Below are 16,761 nucleotides of genomic sequence, written 5' to 3' on the forward strand. Positions count from 1 at the left end.
GAAAAAAGACACGTTGTTCGGGTGGTTGTTGAGCGCCCCCTGGAGCATTCCAGCGGTATTGACGTTATCTTAAAAAAAAGGTCTAACGACACAACGCCGTCACGTGTTCTGGCACGTGACAAACCCGGAAATAAGCGGAGTCAAGGGAGGGCTGGCGACACCAGAGCCACAACAGACGAAACAATTCTCTGACAGCTCCGCTTTCAACCGCTCAAGACACCGTTTAACTTCTGTTATTAAAGCACAAACATGTCGCGGAAGCCAAAAGATGAATATCACCGGTTCTTCACCGTTTCAGACCCACGAACGCACGAAAAGGGGCACACCGAGTACAAAGTGACAGCAAGGGTTGGTTTCCACTCTTTGTCTTTAATGCCAATATAATGCCATGTTTCCCCATGCACAACTCATTTACCTTGCTTTTATCCTGAACTCTAACCGTTGCTTTATTTAGTCCTAAGTATTGTTTATAATGTGTTTAGAACGCACCGCACTGTAATAAAACAAAGAACTGGCTGTGTGGACCGCAGAGAATGGCACAAACAGGGGTCTTTTATGTCTTTCCTTGGTGCTCGGTGAAGCAGCCTGGACTTGTGATGTGGAACCCTCATGACCACACTAATACCCCGTGAACAAGATTTATTCATGCATAGATTTATTTATTTCCCCCTTCTCTGTGTCGGCTTAGTTTGTATCCAAGAGTCACCCAGAAGACATGAAAGAGGTGGTTGTGTGGAGGCGGTTCTCCGAGTTACGGAAGCTTCATGGAGAGTTGGCCTACACGCACAGGAATCTATTCAGGAGGCAGGAGGAGTTTCCACCTTTTCCTCGGGCACAACTCTTTGGTATTAAAAAAACAAACCTCTTTTGTGGTCACATGATGCTCAGCGGATGACGTTGCCAAGCCTTTTTGTAGTGTGCGTTGAAAGACGTCGTCCAACATTTCACGTCTCGGCGACCATTTCAGCGTTTGTGTGTCGACTGAGCGCTCAGAGGTTTTCATGTTGTGCGTTTCAGGGAGGTTTGACGAGACTGTGATCGAAGAGAGGAGAAAGGCGACAGAGGCCATGCTTCAGTTTTCAACCACCATACCTGCGCTATACAACAGCCCACAGCTCAAAGAGTTCTTTAGAGTGCGAAACTCACACATTAGTTCTTCTTTACCTCCTTCACCATGAGACCTCTTTGCATTTCACCTTTCTCTCTCCTTCCTCTCAGAGTGGGGAGGTCACAAGGCCTTTGGATCCCACGTTGTCCTCTGATGAAGCTCTTCCTCCCCCTCTCATTCCACTCCCTAAGAGGAGGGCCTCAGACTGTGAACCTGTAGAGGAGGAGGAGGGGAGAGAGGCCCCGACTTTACCTCAAGACTTAGGGGTCAGCATGGGCCTGGAGGTGGGGGAACCAGAAGTGGCGGTTGAGGCTTACAGCGAGATGGGGGGCTCGCCTTTGGAAGACCCAAAACAGGATCTTAGTGATACAGAGCCGGATGACGCAGGTGCACATGAGGGTAGAAGCTTCTTTCTACTGATTTAATTCCCTCCTTTTTTAAGCTTCTGTTGAATGTGTCCACATCTAGCTGTATCTCCTCACCCACCACCTGCCAACAACCACCAATCACTACAGTCCCAGGAAGACTTTGAGTTCCTGTTTGACTCTGTGGCAGAGGAACCATCGGCGTCTCCAGAGGAGGAAGGAGCGCCTGCGCTGTCTGATAACGACCTGGCTGTCTTTGACCCCTGCTACAAACAAGGTGAAGGGAAACAAGAAAGGACAAAATCAGAGAGACTTCCATATTAATTTCCCACACCCTTTAGATCGATCCAATTCCGCCGGTGACCACAAAGAACTGAACTCGCTGCTGTCAACGACTGTGGAGGGAGAAGCTGCTGAGTACTTGAAGCAAGCCGCCGCTGAGCTGAAGGGCGCCATGCAGAGGGAGGAGGAGGGAGAATTTAGCGCTGCCATCCGTAGTTACAGGGCGGCGGTGGATATACTGATCACCGGAGTGCAGGGTGAGTGGTCGCGTGCAGGGTGCACTGATTTATGTGTTGAATCGTGTTTCGTCTGTGCAGCGAACCTCAGCAAAGAACGTTTGCCATCTTTATTCTGCCCTACTTACTGATAAGCCACTCACACGTAAACACACTGGCGACTAATGGTCCTCATGCAGGTAACTGCCCTCTGAACTGCCGAGCGTGAGCGCTCAGTTCATGGCAACTGTGTCTGTTGTCATGTTGTTGCTGAGGTTGCCGGCCCTTTGGGGCCCCAGGGTAGCGTGGCCGAGCGGTCTAAGGCGCTGGATTAAGGCTCCAGTCTCTTCGGGGGCGTGGGTTCGAATCCCACCGCTGCCACTAAAATTTTGATCATCGTAGAAAAAGAAGTAATCAGATTAGAAACAGGACGAGGTTATCTGTTATTGATCAGAAAATTTAGTTTTCATATGTTTGTAGCTTTTAATTCATTGTGTCAGTTTTCTTACAGTTCAGATATCAAGAGCCACACTTTCTTCCTCCCGTGTGTCTGTCCATCCAGGAGACCCAGATCCGACACGCAGGGAGTCTGTGATGAGGCGGACGGACCAGTACCTGAAACATGCAGAGATGATAGTCAACAGGCACCTTTCACCCACGCACACACAGGGCCCGTAGGTCCAGACAGGCATGTACTGGGTTCCTGTAGACTGCACACAGGCAGAAACTGAAGCCGAAGCTCAGGGTCGCGACGTGCGCACGTGTGCTCGCAGATTTACCACACGACGGACATGCGAAAGCCGGGTTTTTAAGCACACTGAAGAGGACTCACACTCCAGAAGTGCATGGACTGGCTTTTGCTGAGCTCATCAAAAACCAAATCACACTAAACAAGTTGTAAATGCAGCAGCATGCTGGACCTTCGTGGTACAATGTTGTTTTTTGCTCGACACCGAAGTAATTTGCACTTTGCACAAATGGTGATTTTGTTAATAAAGATCCTTTTAATCCAAATCTTGGTGTCTTATCTCCGCTTTTAATGGGACGCGCTTGTACTTCAGCAGTTCCCCTCACGCTAAATGCACCAATCTGCAGTAGCGCGGCTGCACCTCTGAGTAGTGCTGTTAGCTTGTCGCGGTTGCACATCTGCGTACTCTCAATACTCTCACAGTCGAATTCTAAACTGTTATTTTGATGTTTACACTTACATTATTGCGCTCAAACACATTTGAGCCCCTATAAAACGGGTGCAGTGTGTTCTAAATGATAAAAAACCAAGGCCACGCCGATGTGAACGCCCCTGTGATTAGGCCGTTTGTCCGTTTTTGGGTTCATCTCTGCAAAAATGGTGGTTTGAAGCACGGAAAGAGACGATCTGTGAAGAGAAGAGTCAAACAGAGTGTGAGGAATGGAGGGACAAAGAGATGGAGGGGCAACAAATACAAAAAGGGGAGCCTGTCATGAGGAAAAGGCACCCCGCCTCAGATGAAAAAATGGGGGTTGTAGGGAGTGACAGATAACAGAGAGGATGGAGGAAAGGAATAAAGGAGGGTTATGATTAGAGGATAAGCACAGCTCATCCCTCCATTGTTAAATGGATGGAAAAAACTGACCCTCCCTCTTCCTCTATTTTCATCCCCCTGCTATCTTTTTCTTTTTTTTTTGCATCCTTTGTTTTTGGACATTGCGGGGCGCTTCAAGAGGACAGCTGAAAAGAGAGGAAAAAAGAGAGGGAGAGATAGCATAGCTCCATCCTGTTATATATCCCTCTCTTCCTCTCATCTCTCCACCTCTCTGCCGCTCTGCCCGTCTCTCCCTCTTTTCTAGTGCTGCACCTGTGAAATGCAGAAGAGGTTCTGGGATAGAGAGGGAGATGGAGAGACAAAGAGGTGGATGGAGGGATGGAATTGGCAGGGAGGGGTGGTTGAGCTTTAGAACATTAGCATGCTGAGAGTGTCAGCACTCTCCTCTTTCTATGCCTCCATCCTCATCCCTCTTTCCATCCCTCCCTCTCTGTCTTTCTCCTCACTGGTCACTGCAATTATACCATCAAAACACTCCAGCCTGAGAGCATAATAGTGTCCTCGTGTGTGTGTGTGTGTGTGTGTGTCTGTGTGTGAGTGAGAGATTGTGAAAGATCAAAAGAGATGTGTGTTTTGTGCCATATATGACACATAAGATGTGCACGTATGTCATGGAAGACAGCTAATACGGCACTTTGGACTTCTGCTTCTCTGACCTTTGACCAACCAATTTCAACGCAACACTGTGAGATCCACTTTACGTGTGTGCACGCCTGTGCCTGTGCGTGTGCGTGTGTGTGCCTGGTGAGTTGCTATTTACGCTCACTCGTGCTAATGGATGCACGCAGGCTTACACTCATGGCTCCGAGATACAAGCCGTTATGACCTACATGCCCAGTGGGTCATCATTAAGCCAAACAGCACACACTGACACCTTCAACTGTCCACACACACACACACACACACACACACACACACACACACACACACACACACACACACACATACTAACTGTTCTTGTTTTCATTCTCTCAACTTCCTGTATCCCTCTCCCCTTCCGCCCTCTGTATCTTCCTTTTTTCCCTTTTTTTTCTCGCCAACACACACACGCACACACACACACACACCCGCACACACACACACACAACACCCCCATGAGCTTGTTATCACTCTCTATGCTTTTGTTTCTCTCTTTCACCTTGCCCTGAGCTATTTGAATATGCTTCTTTCTCTCTTTTGGAAACACACACATTTTCTACGTGTCTCGCTCATGCATGCTCTTTTTTTCCTATATGTCACCCCGAGTTATCTCCCTATAGCAGCCGTGGAATGTACCTAAACTTAAACAAGGGCAGAACTTCATCTTGTCATCGTCCACATGCAGATGTAGAGATTTTTGGGGAACGGCCGTAGAGATTCTAAAGCACCTTGGGGAAACTCAGGCAGCAGCACTGACAGGAGTGATGGGAAATTATTCAATCTAAAGGGCTGATTACAAACCTCACACCTACAGGATTTTCAAGTATATCAGTGAGCCTATATCTAAAAAATGCTGTAGCTTTATCTCATAGCTTTATCCTTCCTACAAAAGGAAAAATCTAAACTAAAGTCCACATTCAAGTCTTTTCTGTGTGGTTGTAGCAACACGGCGGTTGTAGCCCCCATGGAGGGGGACCCACATCAATATTTTTATAAATATCTTATGCTTATGAGCAGCAAAATGTACATATTCCAGAAATAAAACTGCAGATTAAGCATTTTGTTCTGTTTTCTGTTGCCCGTGTTAAAAGATTCCTTGTGATCGACATCAACATTTCCTATTTTTAACATGAAAACATAGATGAATAAAGCTTTCATTCCTCCCCTTTGTTACAGCCTCACCCCTGTCCCTCTCCCCATCGCGCTCTCCAAATCAATAACCATACACTTTATGCTATCTATTGATCCTTTCCTATCTGCTCTTCTCGCTCTCGCTTTCTCCCCCCTCTGTCGGTCCACCCCTTTGAATGTATAATCTCTTTTCCCTCTGTCTCTATCACTCATTCTCTTTATATCTCTCGCTCTGGGACATCCTATTTATACGGCTGGCACCTTCATGCATGTTCTAAAGTGTGTGTGTGTGTGTGTGAGAGAGAGAGAGTGTTTGATGTGCGTCTAAGTGGTTAACATAATTCGAGGCCTGAGAGTGATGACGTTCCTGTGCTCTCACACCATTTTAGGGCTTTTTGGTGGGCTTTTCTGACAACAATTTGTGCTGTTTAGTATTCTCCAGCTTGTGCGGCAGGCCCGTGTATTATCTATGAATTGCATTCTCTCACTCTCACACTTTGAATGCACACGCCATTGCGGTTCGCCCGCCCTCCGTGCATGGCGGAGAAGCATTATCTTTTGTTTTACTGTCATTTCAACACCTTTTCGCCACGCTCACCTTCCCCTTCCCCCGGCCTCTCCACCTCTTTGAATGTTTATGTTGTTTCACATGCATCTCTCTATCAACCCCCACACACACACACCGCCACATCCTCACCCTGTGTCCAGCTTTTGTTACCAGCCTTGTTTCCATAACAACTGCGACCTCGCTGTCATGCGTAACCATTTTTATTCAGAAGCACAGAAAACAGACAAGATGAGAGGGAGAGCGTGTGGAAGGTTATCCAGACGATGCATTAGATAGACAAAAACAAACAATAAAGCTACAAAAAAGATAGGAGACGAAGCAAAATAATAGACAAACAGACCCCCGAACCACATTAGTGTTTCAAAAGGCCATTGATAATCATCAGGCAACAATCATCTGAATTCATGTAAGTCTAGCGTTTTCCATCACTTCCTGGAATTTTGGGAATATTTATTTGTATGTTTCAGGGCTTGTTTTTGTTGGAATAAATGCTCTTTAAGTGGATATAATCAGCCAAGAATAAACGCGGATCCGCTTTCAGGAGTGTAAAACTTCGCCTTCAGGTGCGCCTCTGACAACAAACTGTTGCTTATCGCCTCACAACTGATAAGAGTGAGCATCGCTGCTGCAGCCTATGTGCGCGGACTGGCGGGGGGTCATGCCAACATGGGAGGGACCGGACCGTCAAGTGGCCAGCTCTCCAGCCCTCCCGCCCACCGCACCACTTCACACCGCTCCTGAGGACGATGCCAGCCGGAGATGGATGAACTGGCGAGGTAAGGGGGGGGAGTTTTTGAAAAAATAAGAGGAGGGGGCTGGCGAGTGAGTGCAACGCGGAGAGAGTAGCGGAACAAAAAGGGACAGAGGAACGGGAAATATACCAGCTGTTTGACAGAGGCTCGCTCGGTGCCAGCTAAAGGACGAGGCGGAGCGCGCAGGAGCTGCCATTGGAGCGGAGAGCTCCCGCACCGCTGGACAACTGTTCCGCGTCCGAAAGTGAGTTGATTTCGGGGACCGCAAACGCACCACGGCGGTAGAAGCTTCCGTGTCCGACGCGTTATTAAGCTCCGTTAAACTCCGCTTTACCGACGGCTTTTTTCCTACTCGTTTTTTCCTACTGCGACATTAGTCCGCCGCCGTGCCAATTAGTGCCAGGACCCTACGCACGCGCACACACATACACACACACGCGCGCGCGAACTGACAGGTCGCGCGGCGGACGATTCTCTCGCGTGGTGGAACGGGTAGATGTTGCCACGCGCCCCCCACGAGCCTTCAAACAAACGCTTAAACGACCATTAATTATTCAATACGACTTGCTAAACTTTATTCATAATTTATGCGCCAAATATATAATTTTGATACAAATTTAAATAGTATAAAAATATTGGGTGTATTGACAAACCAGAATGTTGCCTTTTGACTCCTAAAAAATCTACCAAATGAATCCGTAGACATGTAACAAAGTCAATAGTTACAAAAGTAAGCATTGCCAGATATATTTGACTCCAGTGAGCTGTGTCTGCGCTTAATTCTGTGCGTATTTATCTGATTTCTCCCCCCAGTCGGCGACCATATCGACATCCGTCCAAAAGTGCCGTTCTTAAGTCTAATCTGTTGGTTAATATCATTCATTTCTATCGCTCCATGTTCCTGTTTTGTGCGGCTTTCTGCTGGCTTTGCTAAGCTAATCTGGCCTTGATATTAAGCGCATTGGCTGGTTTGCCATCTGGACTGTATTATAGATGGGAGGCCGGGACATTTGAATAATTGATATTTAGCTATTTATAGTAGGATTATTCTGTTTATGGTGGAACAGAAGGCCTATCTATCTATCTGTCTGTCTGTCTGTCTGTCTGTCTGTGAGTGACATAGCCGATGAATTTTAATTTAAATATTTGTCTTCAGATTTTCTGTTTTTTTTCCTTTTTGGTCCATCCAGTAATTATCATTCGTCATTCTTTCTGGTGAGTGCCAGTGTAGCCATCTGAAGTGGATTAGGGGTGTTATCAAAGCAACGTACGACTGTTCACACACACAGGCGCTTGCATATGGACACACACATGCACATTCGTGCATGCTACTCACTCAATTTCAGTCCCCAAGGACCATTGACCATTGTTAGCCCTCTCTCAAGCCTCTTTTGTGTGTGCGTGCGTGCGTGTATGTGTGTGTTTGATGGTAAACACTCTGATCAAACAGTGCTTAACAGGCTGCCTGAACTGATAACAGAGGGAGAAGAGGAAAAGAGGATGAGAGAGGAAAGAAAGGGGGTATGGGGCTTCAGATGGGAAGGAAAGAAGGTTAAAATCTGGGGGGGGGGGGATGTGTGTTTTTGAGCTTGAATTAATTATAAAATGCATAAATATACACAGTACTATTGATTTATTTGAACTGTTAAAACGGGGATTGTGTTAATATAGCACTACTTTATAGTTTGTTGTTTTTAAAAAATCAGCTACATCTCTATTTTCTTATTGTCAAATGTAGTTTCATGAACTATATGGTTCCTCACAGTGGAGAAGAACAAAAAGGTTGCGATTTACGAGCTTGTATTCTTTGCATGTATATATATATATACACATCCTGCTTATGCTTATCTCTTTGCAGTTATGGATTCCCCCTCTGACCTCTTTGAAGACTCCGGTCGCCAGATTCACACCTTTGCTTCTACTCTCAGCTCCTCAGACCTCACAGGTGTTCAACTTCAGCCAAGCACACGTCATCCCCCTCCTGCTTTCAGACCTCTGGGTTTCCCACTTATCCACAACCTCCTACATCCTGGTGGAGCAACCAGGAGAGTTGGAGGGCAACTCAACCCAAACCTGAGAAGTCACAGGCACCTAGAGGAAGTCAACCTAGAGGAAAACATGCAAGAGAGGGATGGACGTGTAGATCATGAGATGGATGGACTTATAGAAGGAGAGGACAGCTTGTTGGTGGTTAAGAAGAGGCATAGTGACACTGTCCTCTTAGGTGAGTGGAGTCAGGACGTCCTGAAAGTGAAAAGGGTAAGGAATGGAGAGCCAGAGGAGGGAGGCAAGAAGAACCAGGCAGGGAGGAAGCAGAAGAGACGAGAGCGGGAGGAGCTGAAAGAGCAGCTGGAGGAGGCCAGAGAAAGGCTGCAGGCGCTGCAGGAGAAAGTATGGAAGGTTTTTGGAGAGAAGCACAGGGTGGAAGAGGAAAGGAGTCAACGTGGCAACAGAGATGCAGGAGATGAGGGGATGGTGGAGGAAGAGGACATGTTTGAGGAAGATGATGGTGGAGACTTGGAAAAGGAAAACTTCTCCCTTCTTTCTGGTTCTCCTTTCGAGAACTTCCACAAACACAGAGAAGAGAAGCAGAAAGACACAGGGGGAAGAACGGAGAGGGAACGAGAGGGACAGTTGCACCTGGAGGGTGCGACGGACGGAGCAGATTTGACGATGGAAGCCGAGGACTGGAATGGGATGGAAGATGAAGGCGAGGAGGGAGGCCAGAAGTTTGCTCAAGCGTTGAAGTCAGAGTTGGGCAGCGCCGTGGCACGGGTCATCGATCGAGTTCTCCGTCTTTACACCGAGATGACGGACGTTGCCGAGTCCTCCCCCCCTTCTGCCATCTCTTTCCTGCCAACTGAAGCTGGGAACAATGACGGGAGGGAGAGCGGGGTGTGGATGGGGCTGCTAATGGGAGGACGGGGGGAAGACAAGACGAGAGGTAAGGGAGAAAAGACAGCAGCCCGGGATGACGAAGGAGAGAAGCAGCTGCAAAAACTCGTCAACCACATCCAACCACATCGCGCTGAAGCATTGGACCTTGCGATACCACTGGCTGTTCAGAAGTCACCTGACATGTCAAAGGCTCACCCCCTCCTTGGCCCGCCTTTCCCTACTCACCCGAGTCTCGCCCTGCACCACCCCTCTTTGCCTCGCCCTCCTCCTCTTTCTCATCCGTCGCTCCTTCCACCCACCTCACAGTCCAAAGACGTCCCTTCCTCCTTCCACCAGTCCTCCTCCTCCTCATCTTCCTCATCTTCCTACCCCGTGCCCCCCCAGCCTCCCCACCCTCTCCCTCTCCCGCTCCTCCACTACTCCATGCAGCAGCTCTTCTCTCGTTCCCTTCACCACCCTCAGCTGCCACACCTGACCCCGTCTCGCAAGGACTATTTGAGTGCCGAACCCTTTTTCGACTTCTCGTCTCACCCATCGACTCACCCAACTTTCCCGCCGCTCCCGTTGCTCGGGCCGCTGGACCCCTCCCTTGTACGCCACAGTGGAAAAGAGAGGGAGCGAGGAATGAGAGGAGATGGAGGAATGAGAGGAGGGCTAGACGGAGGAGAGCTCTACCTGACAGCTGGGGGAATATCCTTTTATGTATTTAATCAGATAAAATGTTTCAAAAGGGAAATCCTATTAAATCAATTCATTAAATTTAATTATGTGTATTTCTAAAGCTTGAAAACTGATTCCTATTGAATTAGTAAATGAGCAGACGTGTTTGACCTGTAGCTTATTTCTTTTTTAAATCATTGCCCATACCCGTGACCATGGCGTTATAAGCACCAGGCTGTAGCCAACTGAGCTAACCGGTCACGAAACCCCGTGAGCCACTGACATATCAGCATACTGTTACATTTGTAGTGTTCATCGCACCACCACTATTAGGTTTGCATTGACATTAAACATTCTAAGGGATTATCCACACAGCAGCGTGGGAGAAAAGCCTTAACTGGCCTCATGCGTACACCCAGGAAGGACTGTCTCCCTGTCACCTGAAGAAAGCCAAGCTCATGTTCTTCTACGCCCGCTACCCAAGCTCCAACACTCTCAAGACGTACTTCCCCGACGTCAAGGTCTGTGTCCTCCATTACAGTGAGAACGTATCAAATTAGCGGCAGGTGTTTTGTCAGGTTAGAATTTACAGCGTCATTTAAAAAGCCTCGTCTGCTGCTTTTTTCCCCTCTCTGCTGTCCAGTTTAACCGCTGTGTGACCTCCCAGATGATTAAATGGTTCAGCAACTTCAGAGAGTTCTTCTACATCCAGATGGAGCGATTTGCGCGACAAGCTGTCCGTGAGGCGCTCACTCGGTTGGTCTGATTCCATTCTTATTATTCTTTAGATCTCCTCTAATTCATAATATATTAAATATGTACATTTACTAAAATCACCTTTCGTAGAAAATTGGGATTTAAGATATATGTATGTAATGGCCATTAACGAGCCAGTGTGTCTGTCTGTGTTACCCAGGGAAGGTGCACCTTGCCTGGGCAGAGACAGCCAGCTGCGAGTGGGTCGTGACACAGAGCTTTACCGCATTCTCAACATGCACTACAATAAAAGCAATGTCTACCAGGTGAGCGCGTCAGTGTATTGTATGTATTTATAATGAATATATTGCAGTATTATGTTTTTTACGTGTGTGATGAAAACAAGTGGACCTTGAGTCCGATTAGTTTCTTTTTACTGCTGCACATTTGTGTATGAATACAAGGGCTCTGAGGTTATAAAAGCTATAGGTTATGGATGTCGAATATGAAAATTTACAGTGCGAATGTCTCATCATCCTTCAGACAAGATTGAAAAATACTTTTTCCTTTATGTTTTAGCCTTTTATATTAGGCTGGGTGAATCCATACCTGGGAAATACTGAATACAATGTCACTGTCAGTTTAATCTAGTGTTATCTTTTTCTTTTAGAAAGAAATCTTTCAAGGTCCCTGAACCAACTGTGTGCACTTACTTTGAAGTTTTGTGTTATGAACATGTAAAGTGTTCCCAACTAAATTGTTTGGCTGCCTATGCTTGATATTTGGAGAAAACCCTGGCCTGTACGGGGATTGAATCCATGACCTTGGCGTTATTCGCACTGGGCTCTGACCAACTGAATTAAACGTCCTCTATTTATGTTGAATTTTGTAGCTCAGGCAATTGAATTATATCTATGTGGGTAAGAGTGACATCAATTTGTCACATAAATGCATGAAACCTTGTCCAAAAGCCTATGGCCCGTACGGGGATCGAACCCGCGACCTTGGCGTTATTAGCACCACGCTCTAACCAACTGAGCTAACCGGCCATATTGAGTGCTTGCTCGACATCTTTGATGGCGAATGTGTTAAAGAAGACAACGTACGTAAACCTTTTGAATGCTTGCAGGTCCCTGAAAGGTTCATCGAAGTGTCAGAAGTGGCCCTGAGGGAGTTTTACTCAGCCATCTGGACTGGAAGAGACAGCGACCCCTGTTGGAAGAAGGGGATATATAAGATTATTTGTAAACTTGACAGTCCTGTACCAGACACCTTCAGACTTCCGGGCTGCCCCATGGGCTGATACCTGAACTGCTTATACTTGCATGAGAAAAAAACCCTGATTAAATTAAGGGATCTTTGCAAAGCATTTCAAAAATCCTAGTCCATAATACGTTTCTTGATGAATAAATATATTTACAATGAGCTTAAAAAAAAAAACACAAGCATGTTAAAATAGAGAGATATGGGTGAATAGACTGGATATACATTAGATTCTTGGAGTCTTGTGATAGCACTTATCAGGAGACGTGACTTTGCCCCTGAATCGACAGAGCAGGAATTCCCTCTTCAAACAGTCTTGGGTCAGTTGACCTGTGAAATCACATTGCTGCACATGGATCTTTGACAGAACATCACGGAGGCTGACTGCACAACCTTCACACGGGAAAATGGTTTGCATTTCATGGCGGAATGTTGTAAATTAATGCAGCGATCAAATCCACTCCTCGCGGTCGATAGAACAAGCACCAACGCTGCTCACGCATATTTGTTTATGACTAAAAAGCCCAAACGGAGAAAAGTTCCCTATTTTCAGCAGATGCACACGTCACAGCGATTCTCTATTTTTTTTCCCCTCGTGAATAATTTCAGAGATGTTTGTCATCGGCTGTAGTTAATGTCTGTGCCTGGCTTCCCTGGATTTTTAATGCTCAATTTGCCACAGCTGCGAGGACGCTTTTCCGCTGTTGCATCCGCAATCACCAGATCTAATCGGGACTGTTTGTTTAATCGCAAGCCTTAAAAACACGACACAAACTCTCGCTGCTTCGGTTTCAGGCAGTGGGTTTATTTTCCCCCTCAAAATCAGATTACATTAAGTTCTGCACGATGGCACAATCTGAAGGACAAACCGTTGGATAGTAAAGTTAATGTTATGTTTCCTTGATTGTCCAAATGTTGAAATATTTACTTCTGTTTTTGTATCCCTTTTGATGTGATACGCGCACAGTATATTTGTTGTTCAGAGTTAATGCAGATACCTTCATTCTGTATTTCAATGTGTATCATGATGTATTTCCAATGCATGTTTTTATGTTTATGTTACATTGTTATTCCCTCTGCTTTAATCTGTCTTTTATATTGTAAATACTGTGCCTCATCATGCGCATTTTGATGATGTTCAAACTTAACGGTCAATTAAATGGATATCCGGCTCGAGCTGTCATGAATGTACTCAAGCGCCAGGTCCTCGGGGATAAGCCTCATGTATCGAGACGTTCTGTATCAAGCAGCAACAAATGCTCAGTTTTTAACTGAACGTGATGAGAACTGGGAATAAATGTGAAATTTCAGTTGTGGGTAACACAAACCTAAAAAAACAATTCTTGTAACATTTTTGATGGGTTTATATAATAATGTTCTCTGTGGCTTTGTGCCAGGAAGGTTAAAAAAATACTGTCACATGATACAAGGATCACAAGGTTTGATTGAGGAATTCTGGGAATGAAGTCTATCCATCACAACACACACAAAGAACAGCAGTATGCCTGGTTTTATTGGCTCAAATGGACCAATAGGGTGGTACCAACATGATTTAAACAGCTGATGCGTACAGATCAACCATCTTTTTATGCTTTCCCAAGCTTTCCTTTCATCCTCCTGGGGTTTTATCAGTCGGACCCATGGCCTGACCTCGAGAAAATGTGTCTGTATACCAGCCAGTGTTTAGGTTCTTCCATCAATTACCGTGATAAATGAGCAATTTTTTCCACATTTATAAGCGGATATTGTAATTTATTGGTTGCCAGATGGTTGGATGACAGTACAAAAGAGAGGGAGGCTGTTATATACATGGCTTGGCCAGGAAAGTAGCACTTTCTGGAGAAGAGATAGGTGAGGCAGGGGCTTTATCTCAGTCGAAATACTGCATTACTCAATTTTAGTAACGTGGATTTATTTCTGTAAATAGCAATTATTCTGACTAAACTATATGTAGTCTATATTATGTTTCTCAATATGAATGAATTTAAAATGGCAAAACATTTATAAGATTTGGCATGAAAGAAAGAAATCACTTTGGAAGAAAGTAGTGAATCAAATAGGATCTTGGATAAATATTTTTTTCCGAGGCTGACTCTTCTGGAGGTTTTAATTTGAAACGGTGTACCGGAAGCGCTGCATTTTATTGTGACGGGCTTCATGCCGGGCTTCTTCCCGCAGACGGGAGCCGTGCTGGGGGACGATGGCGTTGACGGCGCTGCTGGTGCTGGAGCTGAGTCTGTATGCCGGCTGTTTCTGCTGTGGGATCGTCACCGCCGCCTCCATCACCATACTCCAGGTGACATTAACCCACAACACGGCATCTAACCAGATAACGTTCTAATCACGGCCTCTTCCGCGTATACGCGCCTTTCCCGCAATGTGTAAAAGTTATGAAAACTTTAGGTTCGCCGTGAAAGAGACACGAGTAAAATACCTCCAGAGGGTAGAAACCAGTCACTCGATTGCATTTGCTTTAACGTTAAGTCCATTAAGTGTATTTAATTCGTTTATTTTAGTTGAAAGGGAGGGTTTGACGACTGATTTACTCTTGTGCGCAGCGAACTATCACCGTAAACTTTACTATGAAATCTTGATAAAGCAAATAAACTTTCCCGTGTGACGGTTGTGCAAATAAACTTTCTTTCACTTTGATTTCCTGTTTATGTCGCTCGCGCGTCCGCGTTACCATGACGTAATTAAATTAATGAGGCGCGCGGGTTGATTTTGTTCTTCTTTAAACAGCGGCGTCAGAAATGACACATTTAGACCGGGTTAGTTTAATCTTTGAATGATGATACTAGTAATAAAATAATGCTGCGTGTTTGTGCCGCGGATAAGAGTAGTCATGTGTTCAGCATATTCTTTTCTCCTCATGTGACCAGCTAGTCCTCGTGCCTAATTACCAATGTGTGTCGACGTTATCATGCAGTTTTGATGGGGTTGTGGGGGCACTTGGCAAAAGACCTGACTAAAATGGTACCAAACCTAAGTAGAGCAGTTTAATGAACTGTTACCCTCATCAGGGTAACTTTGGAGGAAGGTGCATCTTGTACGGACATGTCAACTACAGTGCTAACCTCATCGGGGTCCAGTCGGCCACCTCTCCGTCCCTGTGTTACTTCATCTCGGCCATCTCGGTCATCGTGGCGGTGGTGTGCTTCTCGCTGACGCTCTACTGGCTGTACGCCTTCTGCATCGACGGGGACATGTCCAGGTAACTGGAGCGGTGCCACATCTGTCTTTGCCAAGATTGCTAAGAATAAAACAGTGTCACGTACACCTGGACAGCAGCAGGTGACTCATGAAACTGGTGTGGTAACTTGGAATGAAAGGCGTAGAAAAACCCAAAGGGCAGTGTATCCTTTCAAAATAAAGGTGTTGCGTCTCACCTATCTGCAGGGAGCGCATATGGATGAGCGTGATCATAGGTTTGTGCGGCGCCTTCCTCTTCTTCCTCCTCATCACGGGCTGCATGCTGAAGATCGGACGGGACTCCCTCTGCAGCTCTGTCACCAGCACCGTTCCCAACATCACTAGGTGCACCAATACGTCATTAAAAACTGTATTTTTCTAAAAAAAATAAAAAAATTAGTGATTTAAAGCCCGTTTCTCTTTTTGTCAAAGCTGCGAGGAGGCACAGACTAAATCCTGGTCCAGTCCACTTAAAGGAGAAAGGTTCTACAACAGACTGCTCAAAGCCGAGGTAAACGGACTCCTTCGATTTGATTGACATGGACGTAGACGTCCTCTGTCTTTCACGCGCCTCTGCTCCCCCTTTCAGACGGCGGTGTGGGTCAACTTCTTCTTCTGGCTCATCATCGGAGCCCTGGCGGTCTTCCATAGGCACCGGAGCTCCGCCTCAAAGGCCGGGGGGTTCGCCGGGCCGGCCGGAGCGCTTTTCGGGGAAACACATGGGACGGCTGAGGAGACGGAGCCATTCGTCAACCGTCATGCAAGGCCGCAGTGATGCAGTCCTGCGAGACAGAAGCGGATTTCAAATATACGTTGAATAATGTGTCTGAGATGACGTATGAGAGGAAATCTGTCCGGGCAACGATTGAATTGCTCCTTTCCACACACGTGGTCACTCACCACTGTAAATGTCTGACGTCTGGAACACAAAGTGCATTGGCGTTTAAGTTTTTTTTTTTCTAACGTACTTTTTCTAATCTCACAAGCATTTTCCAAAGCTTTATAAGACACTTTTCCAGTTATCTGTCCCTGTCGTCCATCTCTCCGGGCCTTAAGAACACAGTTGCCATTAATAGTGTCGTCCTTAATGTATCTTTAAATGTTTAAGGTTGAAAAAAAAATACTGTAAATAATGCTTGAGTAATAAATTAAAAATGCAAAGGAGGAAATGACACATAATGTACATTTACATCTGTGTGTACTTTACAGTATGTGAGATGTATATTAAATGGATTTCAGACAATTGTAAAAACCCTGAATCGCCATTTTTCTTCCTGCAACTGATCATTTTTTTGGTATGAGGGTATTTTTTTCTTGGAACGCTCCTATTTTCTACCCAATAAAACATAAATAATTCCCTTGGACGTTGAGCATTTGCCTCCATCTAGTGGCGGTTCGTTGTTTTCTCC

The 16,761-nt window shown here is 45.9% G+C and overlaps 3 protein-coding genes, 2 long non-coding RNA genes and 2 other non-coding genes across 10 annotated transcripts; 4 read left to right on the forward strand and 3 right to left on the reverse strand.

The window, feature by feature from the left end:
- Positions 1–101: 101 nt before the first annotated feature.
- On the forward strand, positions 102–2,985 carry snx15 (sorting nexin 15). 2 transcript variants are annotated; one of them, XM_011606740.2, is made up of 7 exons: positions 102–348; positions 689–845; positions 1,018–1,133; positions 1,219–1,495; positions 1,577–1,750; positions 1,815–2,012; positions 2,471–2,985. In XM_011606740.2, the coding sequence occupies exons 1-7, from the start codon at positions 250–252 to the stop codon at positions 2,563–2,565; spliced, it is 1,116 nt and encodes a 371-aa protein (XP_011605042.2). In that variant the 5' UTR covers positions 102–249; the 3' UTR covers positions 2,566–2,985. The 2 variants fall into 2 exon arrangements, with proteins under 2 accessions (XP_011605042.2, XP_003967005.2); XM_003966956.3 differs by having other exon boundaries at positions 103–348; positions 2,533–2,985.
- Positions 923–1,270, reverse strand: LOC115250629 (uncharacterized). Its single transcript, XR_003889204.1, has 2 exons — positions 1,147–1,270; positions 923–1,032 (listed from the first exon to the last, which is right to left on the reverse strand). It is a non-coding gene; the product is annotated as an uncharacterized lncRNA (long non-coding RNA).
- trnal-aag (transfer RNA leucine (anticodon AAG)) lies at positions 2,270–2,351 on the forward strand. The gene has a single exon. It is a non-coding gene; the product is annotated as a tRNA-Leu (tRNA).
- A 22-nt stretch (positions 2,986–3,007) lies between the features above and the next one.
- Positions 3,008–12,494, reverse strand: LOC115250630 (uncharacterized). The gene is made up of 3 exons (XR_003889205.1): positions 12,386–12,494; positions 12,004–12,109; positions 3,008–3,345 (listed from the first exon to the last, which is right to left on the reverse strand). It is a non-coding gene; the product is annotated as an uncharacterized lncRNA (long non-coding RNA).
- prox3 (prospero homeobox 3) lies at positions 6,147–13,341 on the forward strand. 3 transcript variants are annotated; one of them, XM_029839839.1, is made up of 6 exons: positions 6,147–6,667; positions 8,502–10,231; positions 10,609–10,722; positions 10,845–10,957; positions 11,118–11,223; positions 12,027–13,341. In XM_029839839.1, the coding sequence occupies exons 1-6, from the start codon at positions 6,526–6,528 to the stop codon at positions 12,198–12,200; spliced, it is 2,379 nt and encodes a 792-aa protein (XP_029695699.1). In that variant the 5' UTR covers positions 6,147–6,525; the 3' UTR covers positions 12,201–13,341. The 3 variants fall into 3 exon arrangements, with proteins under 3 accessions (XP_029695699.1, XP_011605057.2, XP_029695700.1); XM_011606755.2 differs by having other exon boundaries at positions 6,319–6,667; positions 10,615–10,722; XM_029839840.1 differs by lacking the exon at positions 6,147–6,667 and adding an exon at positions 6,677–6,887.
- On the reverse strand, positions 11,873–11,946 carry trnai-aau (transfer RNA isoleucine (anticodon AAU)). Its single transcript has one exon. It is a non-coding gene; the product is annotated as a tRNA-Ile (tRNA).
- Positions 13,342–13,992: 651 nt separating the features above from the next.
- Positions 13,993–16,714, forward strand: tmem179ba (transmembrane protein 179Ba). Its single transcript, XM_011606738.2, has 6 exons — positions 13,993–14,011; positions 14,339–14,456; positions 15,184–15,374; positions 15,560–15,697; positions 15,785–15,863; positions 15,942–16,714. The coding sequence occupies exons 2-6, from the start codon at positions 14,361–14,363 to the stop codon at positions 16,125–16,127; spliced, it is 690 nt and encodes a 229-aa protein (XP_011605040.2). The 5' UTR covers positions 13,993–14,011; positions 14,339–14,360; the 3' UTR covers positions 16,128–16,714.
- Positions 16,715–16,761: the final 47 nt, after the last annotated feature.

The sequence above is a fragment of the Takifugu rubripes genome, chromosome 8 (genome assembly GCF_901000725.2).
Source record: "Takifugu rubripes chromosome 8, fTakRub1.2, whole genome shotgun sequence".
In the NCBI taxonomy this organism is placed as follows: domain Eukaryota; kingdom Metazoa; phylum Chordata; class Actinopteri; order Tetraodontiformes; family Tetraodontidae; genus Takifugu; species Takifugu rubripes.

What these genes read in the sequence shown, in the direction of transcription:
- snx15 (XM_003966956.3), top strand. Translation starts at nt 250, where the DNA reads ATGTCGCGGAAGCCAAAAGATGAATATCACCGGTTCTTCACCGTTTCA. An exon ending in AGCTCAAAGAGTTCTTTAGA is followed by an intron (nt 1,134 to 1,218) that starts GTGCGAAACTCA and finishes CCTTCCTCTCAG; the next exon opens with AGTGGGGAGGTCACAAGGCC. An exon ending in TACAGAGCCGGATGACGCAG is followed by an intron (nt 1,496 to 1,576) that starts GTGCACATGAGG and finishes GTCCACATCTAG; the next exon opens with CTGTATCTCCTCACCCACCA.
- prox3 (XM_029839839.1), top strand. Translation starts at nt 6,526, where the DNA reads ATGTGCGCGGACTGGCGGGGGGTCATGCCAACATGGGAGGGACCGGAC. An exon ending in CGTACTTCCCCGACGTCAAG is followed by an intron (nt 10,723 to 10,844) that starts GTCTGTGTCCTC and finishes TCTGCTGTCCAG; the next exon opens with TTTAACCGCTGTGTGACCTC. An exon ending in ATAAAAGCAATGTCTACCAG is followed by an intron (nt 11,224 to 12,026) that starts GTGAGCGCGTCA and finishes GAATGCTTGCAG; the next exon opens with GTCCCTGAAAGGTTCATCGA.
- tmem179ba (XM_011606738.2), top strand. Translation starts at nt 14,361, where the DNA reads ATGGCGTTGACGGCGCTGCTGGTGCTGGAGCTGAGTCTGTATGCCGGC. An exon ending in CCTCCATCACCATACTCCAG is followed by an intron (nt 14,457 to 15,183) that starts GTGACATTAACC and finishes TACCCTCATCAG; the next exon opens with GGTAACTTTGGAGGAAGGTG. An exon ending in ATCGACGGGGACATGTCCAG is followed by an intron (nt 15,375 to 15,559) that starts GTAACTGGAGCG and finishes ACCTATCTGCAG; the next exon opens with GGAGCGCATATGGATGAGCG.